The sequence below is a fragment of the Nuphar pumila genome, chromosome 6, assembly GCF_984573655.1.
Source record: "Nuphar pumila chromosome 6, dmNupPumi1.hap1.1, whole genome shotgun sequence".
NCBI classification, from domain to species: domain Eukaryota; kingdom Viridiplantae; phylum Streptophyta; class Magnoliopsida; order Nymphaeales; family Nymphaeaceae; genus Nuphar; species Nuphar pumila.
In genome coordinates this window covers 41,956,070-41,973,501 of record NC_143254.1, presented here as the reverse complement: position 1 = coordinate 41,973,501, position 17,432 = coordinate 41,956,070, and the positions used below count along the sequence as shown (strand labels likewise).

General features: G+C 41.9%; 1 protein-coding gene across 3 annotated transcripts; it reads right to left on the bottom strand.

Moving 5' to 3' along the window:
* Positions 1–5,657: 5,657 nt before the first annotated feature.
* On the bottom strand, positions 5,658–17,171 carry LOC149834715 (uncharacterized). Of its 3 annotated transcripts, none has more exons than XM_090010272.1 (3): positions 17,062–17,167; positions 14,459–16,799; positions 5,658–5,848 (listed from the first exon to the last, which is right to left on the bottom strand). In XM_090010272.1, the coding sequence occupies exon 2, from the start codon at positions 16,393–16,395 to the stop codon at positions 14,473–14,475; it is 1,923 nt and encodes a 640-aa protein (XP_089866398.1). In that variant the 5' UTR covers positions 16,396–16,799; positions 17,062–17,167; the 3' UTR covers positions 5,658–5,848; positions 14,459–14,472. The 3 variants fall into 3 exon arrangements, with proteins under 3 accessions (XP_089866398.1, XP_089866399.1, XP_089866397.1); XM_090010273.1 differs by lacking the exon at positions 5,658–5,848 and adding an exon at positions 13,438–13,689; XM_090010271.1 differs by lacking the exon at positions 5,658–5,848 and having other exon boundaries at positions 14,301–16,799; positions 17,062–17,171.
* Positions 17,172–17,432: the final 261 nt, after the last annotated feature.

Below are 17,432 nucleotides of genomic sequence, written 5' to 3'. Positions count from 1 at the left end.
AACGATGATTTCCCACAAACGTTGGATGCGGTGGACGGTGTTCTGCAAGTCTGGCGCGTCCTTATACCCATGATATTTTCGTTTCACCCTCCCCCTGTTACAAAAGTAACATGAATGAGGGGAACGTTCATTTCATCTCGACGAGCGTGCCTCTTTGAGCTCCATCGCCCTCTGCAACCCCCTCGCGATCTCCTCCACGAAGCTTAGTGAGCGGTTTTGTTTCTACCCTTTAGGAATGACGACAGAGAGGAAATTCGAGAAAAGCCTCTTCAATGTCATGGGTGAGAGTTCCGCCCCTACGGCAGAGCTCGAGAAGACGGCGGTGAACCGATGGACATTTCTACCATTCTCGACACGGTACTACGAGATTCTCGAGAAGAGGAAGATGCTCCCAGTGTGGCAGCAGAGTCACGAGTTCCTCAATGCGCTGAAGAAGAACCAGACACTCATCTTCATGGGAAAAACAAGCAGCGGCAAGACGACCCAGGTTGGCATTCTTTCTTTCGATCTCTTCTTTGTTGCGATTATCTGAATTTTGGTTTTCATTGTTTGATTGCATGAGAATGGTGTTTCGTGTGCAAATGCTTGTCCAAAAATTTGGGGAGAAGTTAAAAGATTTCTGTTTTTGCTTTGTAATGCAATAATTAAGATGTTATTAACCATATCATTTTGCAACTAAATTCTAGACTTTGAGCTGCTTTTGGTTCTTGAGAGCCACTAGTATAATTTGTCAATGAGATGTTTATGAGACAATGTTTACCATTCAACAGATCACTCAATTCGGTGTTGAGGTTGGTTACACAAGCAACTGCAAGCAGGTTGCTTGTACCCAACCTTGTAGAGTAGCTGCAATGTCTGTATTTCGTCGAGTTGCAGAGGAGATGGATGTCACAATTGGGGAAGTTGGTTACAACATCTAGTTTCAGGACTGCAGTGGTCCTAAGACTATTCTAAAGTAAGTTGTTGGCTATGTTGTCGCCTTTTTCATGGTTTTATTCACTGTAAACGATTGATTCCATTGCTTTGTTTATGCATTAAGGATGAGTTTTATGTAAACAATTCTACTTTTGCAGTGCCATTATTCACAGACCGAATGTGCTCTTTTATAAATAAACCAGGCACAAGAAATGAGGCTTATCAAAATGAGGAAGCCGCATAAATAACTTTGTAAGTGAACAAGTTACCATATGAAGAAGAAAAAAAATCATTACAAAAATACCTTCATATACATACACAATGTGTGTGTGTGTTTATATCCTTTTTATCAAGGTCCTTTTTATGATAAGGATTGAACAATCATTCATATGTCTCCAAAGGAAGCATTAACTAACTCCCATCAAAGACCTCTTTCTTTCTCAATTGAACAAGAAATGCATGCATTTGCATACCTATTATGTGAAATATGAAATAAAATAGTAGAAGATGCAACTATGCAAATTAGAAGACTTGACAGTGCAAACACAAGCCAAGCAACAACATAAACTTGATCCTAATACTATCATCATCATCCTATTTCCATGTATTTACCACTAGCTACCAAGTAAAAACACATGAAGTTTCTTCATTATAAAATAAGAATAATTTTTTTAAGAATACATTCTTGTTATTTTATTTTTTCCCTAAAAGTCAATGATTTTTATAAATGAAATCCTGCTAAACTTATATATGATGTATTTATTGGTGGTGGGCATGGATGTCATGATACTATCTTGCCTTCATCTGCTTTTGCAAATAATGCACAGCTAACTCCGGTTATGTGTCTTGGAGCTGGAGCATGTGAAGGCATTATTGCAATGTCTGCAACTTATCTCATGGACATGGTTCGCGAAAGGCTAACTGTCCAGGTCTTGTATTTGTCATTCCTTTAAAGTTCTTCCCTTTGTTAAAATTTGGTTTCTCTGTTAGCCAACACTTACTGATAATTGAACTACGTCTGAAGATCTTTAACATTGTATTATACACGCATACATGCACATCTATTTAGTTTGGTAAACCCAAGCATCTTGTTCAATTTTCACTCATCCATCCAATGAGACTAAAAAATCAATTTTAAAGCTAAGTGTGCCTAAACTTCTAAGATGAGACCATCATTAGTAACATATGGAGCAACAATCTAACAATTTCAAGCCAAGCTCTATTTAAAAACAAACAAAACATATAATATTTGCCATGTTTTATTTAATAATTCAGGTTTTATTTTTTATTTAGGAGAAAGTTTTTTGGATGGGAAGAATATCAAAGGCCTCAAATTAAAGTGGTTGAAGAGTTAGATAGGATTGGTTACTCAAGAGCCTGCCCTTTTGAGTTTGAGCATTAAGGACAATATTGTTTATGGAAGGTCATATGTTACCATTGATCAGATAGAAGAAGCAACAAAGATAGCACATGCATATACTTTTATCAGCTCACTTTCCAAAGGAAATGATACTCAGGTAAGGGGATCATAATCAATTATTCATTGATTTATGTTATGACATTTGCAAATATGTTAATGATTTTTTACCTCAGGTGAGTAGGGTTGGGTTGGCTTTGACTAAGGAACAAAAGATAAAGCTCTCTGTTGCTAAAGGTCTTGATTTTGAAGCAGAAAGGGCAGTTCAAGAAGCTATAGATGTCCTCATGTTGGGTCAGTCATCCATCTTCATAGTCCGACAACTTAGTTTTATAAGAAATATTGATTATATTGTTGTAATGGAAGATGGACAACTTGTTGAAATGGGTACACATAATGAATTACTGGTTGCGGATGGCTTATATGCAGAACTTCTGAAATGTGAAGAAGCAACCCTTGTAACTTTTTTGTTTAAAAAAGTTGTTGGTATATCTTTCATACTCTTTTGTATTTAGTTGATTTTTTGCAGATGAATAAAGGTCATGTTATGAATAATCCTTATTTGTTTGTTGAAATACTGAAAAGCAAAGCAAACTATGTCTTCTTTAACTTCCTTTAATAAACTTTTGTTTTAAACTCTGAAAACAATTCCTGGTCATCATCAGATCTAAAACTGAACTTGTTCCAGATCGGATCGTATTACATTATAGCAGCCCATTCTCCAAAGAAGAGAGAGAGAGCATAACATATATTTGGGGTAAAAATACATATTCAAGGCAAATATCCAATTCGAGCTCCATATTTGAGGCAAAAATTCAATTCAAGATCCATATTCAGGGCAAAAATCTCATTTGAGATCCTTATTTGGAGCAAAAAACTCATTCAAGATTCATATTTGGGGCAAAAATACAATTTTAAATCCATATTCAGGGTAAAAAATCATGATTTTAGATATAATTTCGTAATCGGATCCATATTCTAGCAAAAAACCATAATAACCTTGTTAAAACATGCAAAATGGTGGACGGATCAGGTCATACGATCCAAAATAAAGTAATTCAACTCATTATCCATGATTGTCCAAGTTGCCCACACAACGTCATCAAACAACGAACATTTGGAACATAGCATTTGAGTATGGTCCAAACAAACGTTGGACTTGGAACAGTAGTTACAGAATGAACAAAACCAATGTTCTGTTTTGTTTTTTTTGTTCATTTCATCCAACCCTAGACAAGCCATCAAACATACTCTTAGAGTAAAAAAGGATATCCCGCTCACATCGGACCATAGGTTCCTTAGGGATCCTATCATGAAGTCATATTCCATTCTTTTATCGGTTAGGCTCCTTGGAAATCTAGCTAACACTGTTAACTTCATCGGTTCAAGCATTTGATCATATCTTCTCGGCGAAATCTTTACCTTGGGACGAGGGTTTAACTCACTCATCCTCTATATCCCAAGAGGAATCATTTGTTGATTCCTCTCATTAGCCACAATACTTGCCCACAATTGCAGGTGGTTTGTCCGATTCATGTCTTCTACCTCCATCACTGATTTGTCCACGAGCCTTTCTTCCCCACGATCCCCTGGCAGCCATATCTCGGTTCCCACTAAGACATCCACTGCATTCGCCCTTTCCTGTTCTCTGCTAGTTGCCATATGTTAGGGCAATCCTAACAAACACTTTAAAAACTTTTCTCCCTTGTCTTTCAAGGCTAGTGTGCCGTGTGTGTTCTCTCTCTCCAATCTTTAAGAATGGATGGCCTACTTTTCTTTAGCTTATCATGTAGTTTATATTTTGGTTTAACTTATCACTTTCCATCTTTCTAGGCAGTTAAGAGGAGGAGCAACGAAGAGTCAAACTTGACTTTAAATGAACCAGCTGAGCCGAGCTCATGGCGAGCTCAAGTCTAAATGTGCAAGCTGAGCCTGCACATCAGCTCTAAGGCTCATAGCAAGCTCGAGTGAACCTGAACTGGCTCCATTGTCATCAAATCGAGCTCAAACATGCTAGGCTCGGGCTTGGATAGGCTCGTGTGCACCCCCTATCTAAGACACCACCTGTAGTTTATTTTATCAAAAAGATTAATTGAATGAGAAATAAAGGGCATCCAGTCACTTAGCCGAGATCTTCAGCCAATTCCAACACTCATTTTTTGCTCTTATTGCGGGTTGATCAAAACTGTGGGAAAACTCTATCGGCCTTTTGTCATGCTATGAGTCTTTTCATTTGTGTATGGCATGACCACTTCCTTTGGCCACATAGACTAATTCCAAACTTAATTTGAAAGCCACTTTTAATTTAAATGATTTCGAGATGCCCCTAACAACCAACAAATGGCCACTGCTATACAGAGTATAATTGTTTTTTTCTTCTTCCAAGTTTGAGAAAGAATTGGATGTTGAAGACCTTCCAATATACAAGTCAGTGATTAAGATCACCTTGATACCTGCGACAATGAGATATTGCATTGCACCCCCCAACACAATATCCCTGTTCATCCAACTTTTCTGGACATTCCAAACAGCTGCTCTTGGCATCCTTGGTCATGTTTCATGTGACATCCGAGAGAAACGCAAAATAGACTTTTGGGTATTCTGTGCAAAGTTCTAACTTTCTACTAGATCAAGGCATCCATTAAGTCCTTGAGACAAGGATTTTGCATCTCTGCACATCTTAGGATGATCTCCATGGTGCTTGCCCGTATGACTGCATTTGGGAGCCTTACATTGAGATAGAAACACCAATTCCATGTGTAGCCCAAATGTGGCGTTGAGGACCGAGTTGCCAAAACATCATTTTGTCAGGTGGTGTTGAAATGTGGTGTTGGGGCTGCCAACTCTATTCCCAATGAAGTATTTTGGCAACACCGCTACTCTCAATCAGTCAGAGAAAATGAGAGTGAAACAGTAATGCACCTCAGAACCAGGCTCCCAAACAGAGCCTATATGATTTTGGCAAGGCATTGTTTTTTTTTTTCAACAGACAAAGATGGGTTAAGCCCTACCAGTTATACAACCATACCATTTGGGGTTCGAACTTGCAATGACGGTGCACTAACTGCTCCTGCCAGACAAGCAGAGCCCCAGTTGGTTTTGGCAAGGCATTGTTGCCACACTGGATCAGATCCCTTCTCTATTCAGTTTCAACACTATAATGGTTGAGAAGCAGTTCCCACAAGATGGTGCAACTCTGCAACAGCTAAACATGTGTTCTTAGTTTAACAGCTTTGTACATGGACAGTCATAAGGACCTGCCCCTTCTTTTGTTGGGCATCTTGACAGAAGACAATGATTGGATCAAGAACCAGTTTTACATATGAAAACAACTCAATTTTTTTATAGTATAAAGAAACAGAGGGAAGAAAGTACATCTAGAATTGATATATACAATGACTGAGAATTCTGAAGCTCCTCAAGAGCCTGTCTCTCTCTCGCTCTTTTCTTTTTCCTCTTTTTGTCCAAGCCTGAGGTAAAATATCTCTAAACAAAACCACAAAATCAACATGCAAGCTGTAACCAATTAAATTCAGTATCACAGAATGGCCAACAAGACGTACTGTAATAGACAAAAGGATATACTCGACCATAGCCATCAAAAACATACAACAAATGAAGAAACACCGAAAAATGTGGACAAATACGTAAATACTTACAGAGGGGGAAAACCCCCTTGGTTTTAGCCAATGAGAAAAACACTTGGGAACGTGAATATATAAATATGTAGAGTTGCTAAAGATCCATTTCCTTTACCAAGAACAGCATAATATTTGTTTGGCTACCATGCCTACAAACTATCAGATAGCTATGGTGATAAGGTCCTGTGGCATTGACAGGCCCAAGCTCCAGTTTGCCTCATAAATGGAAAGATGACAAAAAAATTAAACATTTCGCATGATCCTTTATAAGTGAAGATACAAGTTGATGCAGGGCAGGATGGACCCGGGTTCATACAACGCGACTCACGTAGGGGACTGGATTTGCACTCTGGGAATCGGATCCAAGCAGTGGATCCAATTCCCATATTGGTTCCAAAACATGGAGGGGAGGTTCCACTGTGTACCAGTGCCAGGCAAGCGCAGAGAGCACGGGTAGGACAGCTTCAGATCCAACATCATGCCCAGGACCTGCTACCCGGATCCAGCCAAAGTCTTTAAAAACCCCTCTAGGGTTTCGTGTGCAGGCAGAGAACATTTGAAGAATCACAGCCTCTCTTTGTTTCGTTTCTGATTTTGCCTTTTTTCTTTCCAGCCGTCCTGTTTCTTTTGGCTTTCAGCGTTTGTTCCTTTTCCCGTCATTCTTTTTTCATTTGCTTGATACTGTTCAGAGTTTGTCTTTTATTCTTCGCGAAGGTTCAGCATATTAGTCACTTGACATTTGATTGAAATAAAATCAAGCCTCACTATCGTGTTGGGCTCTGCTATTCAATTTATTGTCAGTTCTTTATTTCATTGTTCTTTGGGTTTACATTGAATAATAAAAAAGGAAAACAAGCTTCACCGAGTTATCGGTGGGCATTACTTCCCCATCTCTGCGCATCACACGACCTGGAAGGACCAACCTTCATTTTTCAGTTGACTGGGTTTTCATAGCCGATTCCTCCACTGCATCAAATGGTATCAAAGCAGGCATCCTCGGTCGCTGGCAGCGTGCCATCAAATGCGAGGATCGATCCGGCGAAGGGACAGGAGTGGGAGGACACCGGCAACGAGGGTCAAATTTCGCGAATGATGGAGACGATGATCCGAATGGATGAAAACCTATTGCGCGTCAGCCGGGACGTGGCTGCAATGTCGAAGCGTATGGATGGATTTGAAAATCGACTTGCCGCTCTTGAATCACCCATGGGGCAGCACGCAGTTGGCACATCCCTGCCAGGCGCAAATCTGGTCGACGGTGCGACGGCAAACTTGAATCCCATCTTCTCAAAAATCCGTCAGCCGACCCACCCCCAGCCTGGCCGTGTCACTGCATTACTGTCGGCCCCAATACCCCCATCCGATCCAGGTACTCTCCAGTTGCACCAAGGAATCCCGACAGACAACCCTCCCCATGTGGGGGTACTGCATCCCAGACAGCAAGCCCCTGCGACCACGTCGCAGGTCGGACCGGACCTGCAGGACCGCAGCGTTATGCTGGGTCCACCTACAAGTTTGGGTTTGTGGCAGCGTGCTCCTGCAATCGTGTCGCAGGTCGGCCCGAGCCAGCAGGACCCCAACGTTACGCTGGTTCCACCTGCAGGCCAGGGCTCGTGGCAGCGGGTCACGGGGGCAGCACCTCAGGCCGGGTCGGGCCGACAGGGTCCCAGCGTCACGCTGGGTCCCACTTCGGGCCCCGTTTTATCGACCCGACTCGGGAAGGACCCTTTGTTTCCTCCTGACCCTGCGCGTGGAAGCCCCGTGGCAGTATACCCGCAAGCGGGAGCAGGAAGGCCCCTTTGGATTGGGTCAAACCCAAGAGGGTCCGGTCCAGTTTTCTCCTCGGCAGGACACAGGCTCGACTCGTAGGGACCATCCATTGGGTCTCAAGAAGCGGGTCTGGGTCTCGAACCCCTTCACCTGACCTACCCAGTTGGGTCCGGTTCGCGGGCTGCCCTGAACCAGATTCAACCTGTTATTTTTGAACCCCAAAATGGATCCAATGCCGACCCAGATCCATATCAGACTCGGACGGAGCTCCAGTTTGATTTTGAGCCGGGTCAGAACTAGGCCCTTAATCATTTGGATCGTGGATCAAGTTCAAACCAAACCTTTTATTCCCACAACTCGATCCCTGATCCAACCTACCCAAATCTGGGTCCGACGAGTAGTTTAGGACTTGACCCGATCCAGATCCAATCGGGTGAACCCTCCCAATACTACCCAAACCCGACCCCATACCCTTACCTAACCCCAAACATGAACCAACCCATTAACCCAACCCAGATCCAGAATCCCGTACCACCCAATGCACTACCCCTACCCTAACCCAACCCATAACCCAGACTTGTACCATCCCGTTCCTACCCACCTAGAGCCTGAGACCCGGCAGCCCCATCCCCCTTACCTTGGACCTCCTGTCATACTGGTGCCACAACGTCGGCCACAGATGGCTGCCACCCACGGACCCGCCAAACCGAGGCAGATTCAGCAGGGACCGACGCAACCAGAGCGTCAACAACAGGCCGTCGAAATTCATCACCCCAGTAGCCAGGCGAACAATACCACGACGATGAAGCAGTATGGGATGATGACACCTTCTGAAACGAGCATCCTGTAGGAATGGTGGAGGCCCGACAGCAGAGAGCACCAGAGCACCCCTCCACGTATGGGGTGAAGTTGGAGCTTCCAGAGTTCGCAGGTTGGTTCGATGCAGAGCAGTTCTTCGATTGGTCATATGTCGTCCAATTCTTCTTCGACTACCACGATGTCGCCGAGCACCGTCGTGTCTCCCTATCCTCTACTCGGTTGAGGGGCCTAGCACAGACATGGTGGGTTGAGTTGCAGAGGTCGAGGGAGCGGCAGGGATTAGAGCGTGTACAGACTTGGGAAGAGATGCAGCGGTTGATGCAGTCTAAGTTCATGTTGTCCGATCACGCCGAGAGAGCCTACAAGGAGTACCTGAGCCTGCGTCAAGGCACCAATACTATGGCGGATTACACTGCTGAGTTCCATCGTCTTTCCCTACGCATGCAGATCGAGGAGACCGCCCACCAGCAGGTCACTAGGGATATTTCTGGTCTCCGTCCTGCCATTTTTTACGACATCAGTTGTATCATAGTCGAGTCATTGGATCAGGCCAGTAGTTATGCTATGAATGTGGAGGAGAAACTGAAAAGGAGGCAAGAACATAGGACATCCCGTAGTGACCAGTCCAGTCAACCCAAGTCAAGTTTCCCAACCCCAGGGGAGCGAGCTCCCCTAGGAAAGAAGACTCAAAGTCCACCCCAGGAGTTGACTCTAGCAAAACTGATCTGTCTGGACCCGCATACCACACCGGATCCAAAGGTAAACCCAGTGGGTCCACCATGTGATGTTTTAGATGTCAAGAGTCGGGTCATATTGCGTCCAAGTGTCCCACCATGAGTAAGAACACCCATTTAGTAGAGGGCATTGTCGAATCTACATCCGATAGTGAGAGTGAGGGTGAGTCACCTATTGAAGAAAATGAAGGGATGACAGTTGTAGAGTTCGATGACAGCTTTGAAAATTTGTTAACTACCCGTCATGTTTTCACCACCTCCCGAGAGTCGACCCCGACAAAATGGTTGCGAAACAATATTTTCAAAACCCGGTGCAATTGTGAGGGGCGTGCATGTAATGTTATCATTGATACTGGGGCGTGCGAGAATATGGTGTCTGAGGGTCTTGTGTCCGCCTTGAACTTGAAGACAGAAAGATTGTCATAACCCATATAAAATGACATGATTCAAAAAAGGGAACGAGGTACCTATCACCCCGCGTTGCCTAGTTCGATTCTCCATGGAGGAGCATTACCACGATGAAGTGTGGTGTGATGTGGCCCCTATGAGTGTGTGCCACATCCTTTTGGGGAGTCCCTGGCAGTTTGACCGTAAGACCATTCATGATGGCCGTAGGAACACATACACATTTGTTTTTCAGGGCCACAAGATAATTCTTCTTCCCACCAAGGAGCCCGGGCTTTCTTGGCTCACGAACCTATTAGACCGATCTTACATCATTTAGTTGCCCGAAAATTGGCATTTTTCTCCTACATTTACTGTGTATGATCTAAATGCTTACTGTGAGAACAAGTCGTCGGAACTGACTTTTTTCCAACCAGGGGAGAATGATGCAGGGCAGGATGGACTCGGGTTCATACAACGTGACTCACGTAGGGGATTGGATTTACACCTTGGGAATCGGATCCAAGCAGTGGATCCAATTCCCATATTGGTTCCAAAACATGGAGGGGAGGTTCTGCTGTGTACCAGTGCTAGGCAAGCGCAGAGAGTACGGGTCGGACATCTCCAATTCCAACATCATGCCCCGAACCCGCTACCCGGATCCAGCCAAAGTCTTTAAAAACCCCTCTAGGGTTTCGTGCGCAGGCAGAGAACATTTGAAGAATCGCAGCCTCTCTTTGTTTCGTTTCTGATTTGCCTTTTTCTTTTCAGTCATCCTGTTTCTTTTGGCTTTCAGCATTTGTTCCTTTTCCCAATCATTCTATTTTCATTTGCTTGATACTGTTCAGAGTTTGTCTTTTATTCTTCATGAAGGTTCATCATATTAGTCACTTGACATTTGATTGAAATAAAATCAAGCCTCACTATCGTGGTGGGCTCGGCTATTCAATTTATTGCCAGTTCTTTATTTCATTGTTCTTTGAGTTTACATTGAATAATAAAAAGGACCAGCCTTCATTTTTCAGTTGACTGGGTTTTCACAGCAGATTCCTCGGCTGCATCACAAGTATATGTTGCAAGTGTGAAATGTGGTTAATCATGCCAGAGCGCACGTGTGTGATGGACTCTTAACACGCATCTACCGGCGGTAGGCTAGCCATGTGGTAGGCAGCTACCTCTCTCTCTCTCTCTCTCTCTCTCTCTCTCTCTATATATATATATATATATATAGAGAGAGAGAGAGAGAGAGACCATTTTCTCACGGGGTTGGCTTTGAGGAGGCATCTAATACTTACTAATTTAGCCACTAAAACAAAGGTCTCATGGTAATCAAGGCCTTCCTATTGTAACCCTTAGCCACCAAGCATGCTTTATAATGTTCAACTAAGACATCATATTTGAAATTTATTTTATATATCCATTTGCATTTTATAAGTTTAGTACTAGTAGGTAAAGTTATTAGAGTCCACTTATGATTTTCCTTAAGCACTCACTGTGATTGCATCTCTAACAAGGTTCCTTCATGGCTTCACTAACAGTAGTTTGTTCATTCTTTCAAAAAAGAAAAACAGTAGTTGGTTCATAAATGAAAAAAAAATTGCAACTAGAAACGCTTGGTGGGAGAAAAAAAAGTGAAAGAAGCACAGTTTGCTAGAGGATAATAGATACATTTAAAGAATTGCTCTACAAATGACGACATGAATGAATACTAAAAAAACCCACAAGAAAGTACCAACAGGGGGCTCCGCTTGACAGGCAGGAGCAATTAGTGCATGTCACCTTGTGTTGGGACGTTGCAAGTTCGAATCCCAATGGTATGGTTGTATAATTGGTAGGGGTCTGCCTAACCCCAGCTTTCTCTGTCGAAGAAAAAAAATCCCTTCAAATTCATGTCCTTTTGTTTTGAGGGTTGTGAGGTTTCTGTGGATGTACTTTCAAATTATCCTTTGTGTAAAGATATTTGTTGTAGTATCATTTGATAATATAATATTATTATAAGTTTTTATATATATGCATGAAAAATTTTTCATGCTCGAGTACTTTATAAGATTTTGATATGCTCTCATTATACATGGCATGTTCATATTCTTACCTTGGTTAGATTTGTAATACATGCTCTTATATTATATCCTATGTCACATGGGTGCGGGTGCGGGGGTGCGGCACTTTCAAAAAACTTGAGTGCGGGGGTGCGGCAAAAATATAAAATATATATATAAAGTCCAAAAGTTGAACATAAATGACCATGGGTGCGTTGACCGCACCCAAGGTCAAGTTGACAGCACCGGGTGCCGCACCTGCATCGTGTCAACGTGGGTACGACACCCAGTTGGTCAAGTCCCTGTGACAGATTATATCTTGACATGCATTAGATCTATAGGATCATATTGCTCTTTGGATATTCTAATGCTTTTATTTATGCATGTTTGTCCTTTAGTGGCCCTTATGTTTGTACTCATTTGTGGCTTCTGTCCTTGCCTCTTGGGAGGTGACTATTACGAATGAACACATTGCACTTGAATGATTTGCTCTTTACATACTTGTGCAATTTGTATTTCTTAGTCTCATGGTCTATGTCACAGGGACTCGGCCAACTGGGTGCCGCACCCGCGTCGATGCGATGCGACGCGGGTGCATGTGCGGCACCCGGTGTGGTAAACTTGACCCTAGGTGTGTTGACCGCACCCAAGGTCGTTTATGTCCAACTTTTGGATTATATATATATATATATATATATATATATATATATATATATATATATATATATATATATATATATATATATATATATATATATTATTTATTTTTGCCGCACCCCTGCACCCAAGTTTTTTTAAAGTGCCGCACCCCCCACCCATGTGACATAGCTCATGGCTCTTTAACTAACATTATCTTACATGTTTTTTCATAGGATTTAAGTATTATAATTTTTGCATACTTGGTATTATTAAAATATGAAAGCTTTCCTTGCGGATGTTGTAAGTGTGAGCTTTGTGGTTCACCTTTGTACTTGTTTATTTTATATCTATTGGTGGACATGCTTGTTTATAATTGAACAGTGGTGAACATTTTATCTTGTCATATCATTACATGTTTTTACTAAAACTTATTTGAGGATTCAAACTCTTGTTACTTCTCTTGATTTGAAACTATTGTCAAATCAATTTTTGTTACCTTAGAATGTGTTTTTCAAGGTTTACTTATTTGCTTATTTGTTTGGCTTAGTCCATCACTTTTCTATTTGAAACATCCATTATTTTTATTCGGCCCTTTTAAGGTGAGTTATGTGCAACTCGTGTTGTGGAACCAATGATGATTGTTGGGGGTGAGTTATGTCTGCACCCCTATTTTTTGTCAGCTTAGATTGTTGGTTTATGAGTGTTGTGTTGACACTTGTTTTGGCTCTTACTGACTGTTGATTTTTACCTCTGGTTCTTTGGGTGAGTTGTATCACTCAATTGCTTATTTGGCCCTTGTTGTTTATTGGATGCTCGTATCGATCTTTATTAGTGATGTTCTTCCTCTATTGATCAAGCATCCCTTGTTATAACCAGCCCCAAGACTGCATCTGCCAACCCAAGACTACACCTACCTGCTGCAAGATTGCACCTGTTAGCCCGGAGACTACACCTACTAGCCCCGACCTTTCTCTTTTAATTTCTGTCTCATGACAGCCAACTATGTTTTTGTCAGTTTACGGGTGAACACAACCCCTCTGTATCTGCATAACTGAAACTCACAGCATGAATTTCAGAAAAAATTTATTTTAAGCAGGGGATAATATTAAAGAAGATAGATATTTAATCAGCAGATGTCAATCTGCAAGCTTTTGTTTTAGCATTCTTCTCAGAAGCATTCACATATTATTTATTACTGATCATCTCCACCTCCAAACTCTAGTCACTGAAACCAGTAACTGTTTGCAGCATTCGTGTCAAACAAGCATTGGCTCCACCTCGCATGCCTTCTTAGAAGTATCACAAATTTAGCACTGGCTATTCTGAAAAATCTGAATATGTTATAAGTCAAAAAAGTAAACAAAATAGAAAGCAACACAAAACGGAACTAGAAGCTTTTAGTCTGGAATCTAGAGAAATTAAAACCTGAAACATGATAAAGTGGAAAACAAAACAGATCAGACATAACTGATTCATATTTCTTTCAAACAGACAACATAATCTTAAACCATGTCTAACAAATGAAAGCAATGAAGCCAATCTTCACCACGTATCACAATGTTAATAGAAATTACACAACTATCATGCTCAAGTATTATTCAAACTGAGATAGCTACCATGCTTAAAGACGTCTCATTCATCAAATTTTTATGCTAAAGTTTCGTGACCTATTGTATATTATGCATGAGTTTTACTTCTGAAATTCTTCTAAGAGTGGATTACATGTCAGTTGCCAGAAAACAGACAAGCATCAGTGAAATATTCCACTCCCACTGAAAGTGGGTATTTTGCTAACTCTTAGACACCAAAAAAAGAGTCCATGAAATTAAGGTGGAAAGAAAAAACAATAACATGCACTCAATCGGATCTGAAGAGAAAAAACAGGAAAAACAAATATTTGGTAAAAAATGAAAAAATATTAAGAGAACAGGCACTAAAATCTTAAGACACCAAGAAACTCCATTTTGGCATCATAATCGTCCATGCAAACCTATAAGTTCGCCTGAAAAGATTCCAGATCACTCAGTGCAAACTACAGTACAGGGGGAAATACAATAGTCAAAACAATATCTTTGCAAAACGAAAGTAAAAGAAAAATACCGCATCTAAATAAATCAATAGCACAAATAACTCCCAGCTGAGTATCTATGGACACCCTCATAGAAGTCCACCATGCCTTCAGTAACCGAACTTAAAGCAATTCCAGATAGCTTGCTACCCTCAACCGAAAATTTCACCTCCCCAGTAACTTCAATTTCTTTCCTAGCGGTCTCTTCATCAGCGTAGTCAACAGGCATTTGGGCTCTGAGACAGCCAGGAGGGCCCTTTAAAGGGACCTCCTGAATGTTCCATCTCAATTCCCTTTCTGGTCTACTCAAAACTGCTTTTGGTGAAACCTTCAATAATGTTGGGTCAACTGGCAACTTCACCACAAACACAACGTTCCTGATTGATTCAGGTAACTCTGGGTTTGCGACATACTGTATCATTACAGAAAGCAAAGTTCCACTTATACGTTTAACCAGTCTCACCCTCAGGGGCAATGGAGTAAGCTGTGGCTGTAAACTATATTTGAGAATTGGTAGTGGCTTCTCAGCAGGAGGAGTCCTGACATGAAACATCCCGTTTCCAAGGTTGCTAACAATAGAACTTTGAATGGCTGCCCTCTTAATTGCATCTGAACCAATAACACGGAAAGAGAACTCTGTTTCTTTACTATTTGTATCTTTTTGAGGTAAAGTTCTCAAAAATACTGTGCCTCGTAGGCCTACTCTTACAAGGACAGATTCACAAAATTCTGCATTGATCTCTTCAGAGAAAGATAACTCAGGGCCCTTCATCTCTTCTGTTTTCTTCACAAGAAGATTTTCAAGTGGGGTGTCTGCACCAGCAGCACTTGAAGCTGAGGCCGACTTTGCAGCACTTTGTCCTGACTGAAGTTCCTCAAGCCCACCAAGTCCCTGTATCTTCGGCCCTACCTTGGTAGTTGTCACAAATTCAGAAGCATCCAGACCTCCACCAAAAGCATTATCAAACCCTTCAAAAGCTTCGGAAAGACTTGCTGCTTCATTGCCAAACTCAATTCCACCATACTCTCCTTCAAAACCTTCCACACCAATAAAAGTGGACCGAGCAGCCACAGCAGGAGGAAGGCTCGTAACTTCAAGCCCAGCAAGAGCAACAGTAAGGTCAGAGGAAGCATCCTTGGTTTTCTTAAATCCACCTGCAAGCTGCTCTGGTTTATTGATGGCATCACTGGCTGCAAATGGATCCTTCTCTACAGCCTCTTCTGTTGGCTGCTCCTGTTGTTGCTGCTGCTGTGGTGCCGCACCAGCTGAGCTCTGCGGAGCAGGAGCAATTGTCGCAGCATATTCGTCACCAGCAGCTAAGGTTTCTGGAGGCAATTCAAAGATGGCATTCGAGAAAAACTCAATATTCGCTCGATGTTCCAAGGAAACATACTCAACTTGGTTCCAACCTTCGGCACCTCTCACCCGACCCTCAGAATCAAACGCCGAATGAACCATTTTCGGAATACCTTCCCCATGGATCGACGCCAAGATTGTTCCAAGCCTAATGCCGCTGACCCCACGAAGAATTATGTCCAGAGCCATGTAAATCTCAGCGTATTTCTTCCCTAACTTGTCTGGGTTAACATCAACACCTCTACAGGCCGTAACGATCACCCTAACAGCTTGGTTCACAATCTCGATACATTCGAACACATTGTTCACATTGTCATCATGATCTACTGTGGTGATGCCCAATACATAGATCCCATTAACCAGCCGATAAATCACACGATATTTGCTTTCTTTCCCAACAATCACTTGACCACCGGCAGCTGAGAGCGGGTCATCGCCCAAAGCCGGGTCCGCGTCCTCAGAAGCAGAGTGCTTGCCACCAGCAAAGGCAAGGCGGGTCTGGCGAAATGCGGACAGAACAACCAAAGCCCTTGCCGGAGGAAACCATTCGCAGGTTTGTAGAAGAATATCAGATCCATTTACAGGTTGCAAAGAAAGAGCTAAGCACGTCATAGCTTCCTATTTCAGAATAAAATTTCCAAGACTTGGTATCGATTTCCCCTCTTCTTCTTCTTCAAACTTAGTAGATTATGCCTCCCTTTCATGGGTTTGACCTTTGATTTCTTGAATCTTTTCGATTTGGGTCATCGAAAACTCAGGTATCCTGGGATCAAAACCCGAGTATCTGATCCATGAACAACCGATTGTTCCCTAATGGCTGATCTGACATTCCCTCAAGAATTTTGGACGTGAGTCATCACAAAATCATGCATATTCTCGAAATTCAGAGCGTCAATGTTCGAATTCAGCAAATTTAACACTTGGGTTATGAAATTCGTTGGGATTTTCTGAACCCTAGGGCTTGGGTTTCATGTTCTCCAAATTCTTCGCATATGGGTCATAAGAAAACTTGATATCTGTTCAAAAGAAAAGAGGAAAAAAAGAAGGATTAGGGTTTAGATCTTCCGCAACCAAGGGTTCCTTTCTACAATCACTTACGATTTACGCCAACTCTAGAAAAACTAGGAAATACTCCTATTTGGAGATTTGACATAGAGATTTCTTTTTCAGAATAGAACCGAATCACTCGACCAAATGATGAAAGAGAACCATCGAAATAAAATCGAAAAAAGATAAAAGAGTGGAATGAGGATAGAGAGAAAGAGAGAGATAACTCACTAAAATGTATGTCCCGAAAACAGCAACTCCCCTGCGAAAACTCGTGAAGATCACACCGTTCTCATCTTCTCCATTGCAGGAGCAGATACAAGCAAGGAGCGAGAGGGGCTCTCTCTTTAGTTGTTGCCTTCTTAAAAGAAATGCAGAAATAAATAAATAAATAAATAGTTAAAAACATAGTTTAATTTTTAAATTGCCACGAAACTTTGTCTCTTATTTTTATATACCCACAATAATTTTACTACGTTTCTAAAGACCCCCAATATGACCACCAATAAGCAAATAGCTCCGTTTCCTTCCCACTTCTGGGTTGATTTTGGGATAATCTCGATTATGAAGGTAAAATTATCATGCTATCCCTATACAAATGT

Coding starts and splice junctions, on each gene's coding strand:
- LOC149834715 (XM_090010271.1), bottom strand. CDS start 16,395: ATGACGTGCTTAGCTCTTTCTTTGCAACCTGTAAATGGATCTGATATT.